Below are 7,108 nucleotides of genomic sequence, written 5' to 3'. Positions count from 1 at the left end.
TACAAAAGCATTTGCTGCTTGTGCAGTCTTAAAAACAATCTTACCTCTACCATAACCTATCTTTGTGACACAAATTACATCTCTAACTTCAAGGAACTTTACATGACGGGAAAAGTCAAACACACTAAAAGGTTGTCTTGCACTGTTCTTAGTGATTGTATCAATATAGACCATGAAAGGGCCAGGATGAGTATCATCATAAAATAATTCTATATCATCATTACCAGGACTAGCTGGTAAATTGTTATTATTAACCACATTTACTTTACTTGTTGACACTACACTAGCACTATCCTCAGACACAGACGAACCAAACACATCATAGACCTGAGCACCGTTAGTCGCAGCAGCCTTGACGCCCTCTGCGCAACCTTCCATTTTTCTCTCTTTAGAATTGCCATCCATTCTTCCAATACTACGACTTCTCTTACCCGTTATTTTTCCAACGCCATTGCTCCTTGCACCACTCCTCTCCACTACATTTGGTAGAGGATCACCTGGATCCCCCGGCATCCCTCAAAAAACCACTGCGGAGATCACACCAAATTCCAAAGAACCAGGATATCAAAATGCCAAAAGTTGAAATTTAAAGATGAAATGAAAATTTATGTTGATGTCAAATGAGCTGATTGATGAAAAAATTATTTGATGTTGATGAAACTAAATGGGATATGTCCAAACAATCAGGAACTCAGGGCACTTTGTCTCCCTGCCAGAATTCTAAACAAGCTTGATCAAAGGACGCTTCTAGAAATTTCTAATGCGCACGAAAATGTATGTAAATTACGATTGTTATTTTGATGTTCTCTATTCAGAGGTTGAAACGAGAGTGTCAGCTGGGATTTGCTGTTACCTTTTATAATTGTACCATAAGGACAAATGATTTTTTCAGTTATAAGGGTCGTACCTAAATTCATACGTATGCGTACGAATTTATTCACCTCAAAAGTTAAATACATGTATTTAATGCCATGTACAGACGAGCGTTGTTCGCTCTCTCATTCGTTGTACGACCCTTAATTATGAAGTAATTACTTAGTTCCCCATACAAAATTGTCTGAGCGAACACCGACTTTTGTACGTTGTTCAATTCGAATCACTCTCTGAATCACCAAGAGTTTCGTCCCATCTCTAACAATTGAGAGAATTTATCGAAAATAAATTAATTTTGACAGCATAAAAAAAAATTTCAAACATTTTCAGTAAAATTGAAAATGATGAATGAAAAGTAACCAAAATTCTAGTTTTTATATATTTGCAGAAGGATGTAAATTTTGTTGTCTACATAATGCAATATGCATTTCTTTCCCCTTGGTTCAAATTAGCGTACAAAACGAGAAACAAAAGTGGGGAAACCCAAACAAAAATTCTTCAATTTTTTAAATGTGACATTTGAGTTGAGAAAATATTAAAATGTATTGAAAACAACAATATTTTCAATATTTAGAAGGTAACCTTATCAAGGCAGCTGATGGTAACATTATATGTCATAGCAATTTGTTGTTGTTTGTCCCAATTTATATTAGGCGAGTTTAATTGCGGCAAGTCTTTGTTTGAAGGAGAGAGGGGCAAGGGGAATAGAACTTGAAAAAAATTGCTCGTACCGACAATTTTCTGGCAATTCGTTTTGTGAATTTTGTTTGTAGTATCAGTAATTTAAAATACCAATCCAGAACATTGTCAAAAAAAAAAAAAATATTTTTGAAATCGAATTGCCTTGTATAGAGGAATGAAGCAAGTTCAAAAGAGAACGATAAAAGTTGCCGCAAGTAAACTCGCCTAATATAAATCAGGATTTTTTTCAAACCCTATTTTAAATGAAAATTGTAAATACTTTTGGATATAAAGAACAAAAAGATAGAAAATAAAAGGCATAGCGGAAGGCTACCAATACAATCACAGTTCTGTGTTCGAACTCAACATTATTCTCGACATCGAACATGTCGTATGCTTGGTAATGCATTAACATATAGGATCTGTACTGAGAGAGCGAAAATTACTCTCCCAACGGATCTATGCGTGTGTCCAACACAATCATAGCAGTTTGCATATGTGTTGTTGGCTAAGCCTGTATTATAGTCAGGAGAAAGAGAATTATTTTTTCTATTTAGATCAGGCTTAGCCAACAACACATATGCAAACTGCTATGATTGTGTTGGACACACGCATAGATCCGTTGGGAGAGTAATTTTCGCTCTCTCAGTACAGATCGTATATGTTAATGCATTACCAAGCATACGACATGTTCGATGTCGAGAATAATGTTGAGTTCGAACACAGAACTGTGATTGTATTGGTACTCTCCCAAACCGCCCGTGAGCGCCTGTTTGGTGAACAGTGCTATAATATCAACCCCTATCTCAAGGTAGATATATAAGGAAGCCGCATCGGCGAAATGGGAACATGATATGCCAAAATTGTTAACAAGGCGAATAATATTAATAGGTGTGTCTGGTTACTTTTCCAGTAACATTTATTCAGTAAGTTCTAGTTCAGAGAGTAAGCCTTTCTTACTCTCTTTTCGATAATACTGAAAAAAGTAAACAGACAACATTTAGTAAGATTTAGCAAATAAACAGCTGATTCAAGAAAACATTTGATTTGCGCCAACATAAATAACAATCAAAGGACGAACACAATTATTTGTATTGCATTTAATATTAAATATAAAATGAATAATAAAAGAAAAATTGATCTGGTATGTTCCCGGGAACATTTAAGGTCCCTGCATCAATACATTGCTCTCTATCTGGAACTTGCCTAAAAATATATAAGGAATTAGTTTCTAATTTAATGAAACTTTGCATTACTTACGAATTTTCTTCCATTTTCTGTAATTAACTTCAAATTGAACCTTGAAAAAAAAATGGTTTTAAATAATTTTTGTGTTTGGTCAGAAAACAGCTGATCAGAAAATGGCTGAGTTGCAAAATCTTACTGAATAAAATTCTTTCAGTAAACTCCATCAACTTTGTTGTTGTTCAACTGTCAAACTTGCTCTCTCACTTGACTCTCTTTTACTGGATTTTTGTGTAAAAAGACAACATTGAGTAACATATGGTAACAATTGTTACAAAATATCGTGTTAACAGACAGAGCTAATTTCCCCATGACATACAAAACTCGAAGCAAATTAAATTCAACCAATCAGAATTAAGTATTTTGAAAAATATTTGTTTACTTTTTGAACAATTTTAAAAGATACATCAAATTTAAAAGATACATCAAAAGTACGCCTTAAATGTAATCGTATGTATGGAGATATAACAAGATTTGGACTATTTTTTCCGTAGTGTTTGTATGCCCTCTCATGAAATTTGAAAAGCAATATTATACAAAGGAGAAAAAAGGGCCATCGTACCAAATCTTCTTTTCGATTCCAAGGCCTTCCGCTATGCCTTATATTTTCTGTCTTTTTGTTCTTTATATCCAAAAGTATTTACAATTTTCATTTAAAATAGGGTCTGAAAAAAAATCCTGATTTATATTAGTTATCGTTCTCTTTTGAACTTGCTTCATTCCTCTATACAAGGCAATTCGATTTCAAAAATATTTTTTTTTTTTTTGACAATGTTCTGGATTGGTATTTTAAATTACTGATACTACAAACAAAATTCACAAAACGAATTGCCAGAAAATTGTCGGTACGAGCAATTTTTTTCAAGTTCTATTCCCCTTGCCCCTCTCTCCTTCAAACAAAGACTTGCCGCAATTAAACTCGCCTAATATAAATTGGGACAAACAACAACAAATTGCTATGACATATAATGTTACCATCAGCTGCCTTGATAAGGTTACCTTCTAAATATACCTTGCCCTCTCTCTTTACTTTTAATTCATGTTTTCCATTTTTTTTGAAAATATTGTTGTTTTCAATACATTTTTATATTTTCTCAACTCAAATGTCACATTTAAAAAATTGAAGAATTTTTGTTTGGGTTTCCCCACTTTTGTTTCTCGTTTTGTACGCTAATTTGAACCAAAGGGAAAGAAATGCATATTGCATTATGTAGACAACAAAATTTACATCCTTCTGCAAATATATAAAAACTAGAATTTTGGTTACTTTTCATTCATTATTTTCAATTTTACTGAAAAAGTTTGAAAATTTTAAAAATTTTTTCATGCTGTCAAAATTAATTTATTTTCGATAAATTCTCTCAATTGTTAGAGATGGGACAAAACTCTTGGTGATTCAGAGAGAGATTAGAATTGAACAACGTACAAAAGTCGGCGTTCGCTCAGACAATTTTGTATGGGGAACTAAGTAATTACTTCATAATTAAGGGTCGGACAACGAATGAGAGAGCGAACAACGCTCGTCTGTACATGGGATTAAATACATGTATTTAACTTTTGAGGTGAATAAATTCGTACGCATACGCATGAATTTAGGTACGACCCTTATAACTGAAAAAAATCATTTGTCCTGTTCCTGAATATACATTTAAAAAACGGGAACAAACCAATTATTTTCAATAGTTTCTGCACGCAAAAACAACAAAAATAATAATTACATGGTGAACAGTGATTTAGATCAATATGTGATTCACGCAAATATGTTACAATTTTGGTGTAAAACAAGAAACAAAATGTTTGAAATAAAAAAACTCTGATGACATGAATTAAGAATAGTGCTGTATGAACGGGTTAATTCATGTACGTAATTCTGAGAGCGAACTACGTTGTTCGAATGACCGTCAGAACATGGCATAAATGAATGTTACCAAAATACGCATTGCGCATAAAAATATAAAGTTGACAAATTTCAACATTGACAATGCGTATTTTGAATTTTTTGTTTTTTGAAAATAGAATTCCAGTCATTGAAAGATTTGTTTTTCTATAAATGAAAACATTTTTCGATCAATTAAAAAAATGTTTTCATCCATTTTTGCGATTTTCAATTGGCACAGATGCACATAAAGTTCTTGCGTATTTGGGTAATACGGACGTCTTACAAACCCTATAAAGGTGAGAAGGTGAGTATTTTTGTACGGAGCGCAATAAATTAGGCACGACCCTAAAACATTGGATATAAAACCGCATTTACGTTAGAACTTTTTACCGTGTTAATCTACTTTATGAGGATTTATTTGACATGTATACAATGGAATTGACAATTGAAACCCACTGGGTTACCGGAATCCGGTACAATGTAAACGTACTATAAAAATCTCACATTTCGTTTTATAACAAAAACAAATGAAAAAAAAAGAAAATTCTATCACTAACAGATGTTTATGTTCCATAGACAATTTTATTAAAATATTTCTTTTATTTAAAAATAATAATAATATAGAACAAAATGAAAACATAAATATTTGTAAGTATATAATTTTTACTTCTAAATGTATCCATATGTAACTATGCATACATGCAAGTGCACGAATTTAGACAACAGCATGCACTTAAACTAGATTCTCTAACTGTTAATATTTATTGTGTTTTGCTTAATGCATTCTCCAAGAAATGCGTGCGCATGTGTGTGTGCACTATATTCACTTTTAATCCATGGAAGACAATATTCAGTTCACTACAAATTGCCACTTATTAATTAGAAAACTTACGAAAACGTAGAATATAATACACATATTAAATAACATCTAACATACTTAAGGTTCGTTGATAGATTCCATAACAAATCCAGAAGTGTACATCACACTTCTTTATTCATCACCAATCAAGTCTTTATATCTATATTATTACAAATATGAATATATGTAATTATTGTGGTTGCGATTATTATCGAGAAGAAGGAAAAAACAAAATGCTCTGATTATATCTGTGTAAAGTTATTGAAAATAAATAATTTCATTGCTGTTCACTAGAATTTTTTTCCATCATAGTAATACCGACGTACACCGTTTAAAGCACGAAACAGTCACAGTGGACATATTCCAATGCACCTGTCACTGCAATCATGGATATTACGGATGATGATTCGGTCAACAGGTTTGTTAGATATGTGTATTGAATGAATGTATTATCATTTGTGATTTATTGAAGTTATCCGTCGTCCTTAGTAGTTGTATGGACCATATTGCGACCCATGGTAATACGGACCAGCGGCAAACATTTGAGGCTGAGGATAGTTGGCGTAGGGTGGATAAGGAGGTTGTTTTTGTGAATATACTGCAAAAGAAAAAATAAATTAATATGGTTCAAAAACATATACATAATTATATATCACTTATTTGTATACATACACGCAAAACATGTGTTATATACTATATTGTATTTTTTTAATTGCTATTCAGAAATTATCATATTGATTGCTAATTTGAAAGAGGTGCAATAAATCACATACATGATACATTTTATACATGAAAAAATATATAAGTCTTATCAATGCATGTTTATTTGTTTAAAAAAATATGAAGCTTGGTCAACTGGAAACGTGTTATTTGTACAGGAATTAAAGTCCAACCGTTCCCAATCCGTAGGTTTGCCATTGTTGTATGGAGTTTAACTAGTGGGACCTTGGACCGATGCATAAACTAATACATACTATAAATTTGAGTAGTTTTGTGATCCAAGATACACTTGGAGAGAGGATATCTTGAAGAGCGCATTTTTATAAATTGATAAGTAATGTTTCGGATTTTAACTTTAAAAGCTTAAAGTAAAAACGTGCACTCATTTCTGCAATTATAATAGGAATGGTTTGTGCAGTAGTTTGTGTAAGGGATCCGGTTTCATTTTCTGTATTTCAATTCAAGGTTTTATTGGAATAGGCAAATACCTATAGAATACCTTCGCTTTCGTATAATTTATAATTAATTACCTGGCATAAGATATTGCAAATTTAATTGTTCTTCTTTCTCCCGTTCACTTCTTAGGCAAACAGCAGCTCCCGATAGCAATATGGCAGCCAGAAGACAAGAACCTACACCGGCCCATGCAACAATATATGACCAATCATATGTAATTTTGGTATTGTCTCTTAGTACCTGTGGGGATGAAGACAGAATGAAAATGTCGAAGTACATTAAGGCATAAATGAAGTACTTACGGTAGTCCATTGCTGATAGTAGTCTTCTCCGACAACTTTCTCTTTTTCAAAGAACTCAACAGTATGCCAGAGACCCATAGCACCGGCGGCAAG

General features: G+C 32.7%; 1 protein-coding gene across 1 annotated transcript; it reads right to left on the bottom strand.

The window, feature by feature from the left end:
* Positions 1 to 6,022: 6,022 nt before the first annotated feature.
* Positions 6,023 to 7,105, bottom strand: LOC133325150 (uncharacterized; the record flags this gene model as incomplete). Its single annotated transcript, XM_061533972.1, has 3 exons — positions 6,023 to 6,135; positions 6,788 to 6,953; positions 7,016 to 7,105. Coding segments are annotated over 3 exons (369 nt in total), but the record flags the coding sequence as incomplete, so codon positions are not given.
* Between the last annotated feature and the right edge of the window lie 3 nt (positions 7,106 to 7,108).

This window comes from Musca vetustissima, unplaced genomic scaffold (assembly GCF_032173495.1).
Source record: "Musca vetustissima isolate MV318-11 ecotype Yass unplaced genomic scaffold, APGP_CSIRO_Mvet_v1 utg18655, whole genome shotgun sequence".
Lineage (NCBI taxonomy): Eukaryota > Metazoa > Arthropoda > Insecta > Diptera > Muscidae > Musca > Musca vetustissima.
Note: the sequence above shows the minus strand (reverse complement) of the source record. Positions and strands in the feature narration are given on the sequence as shown.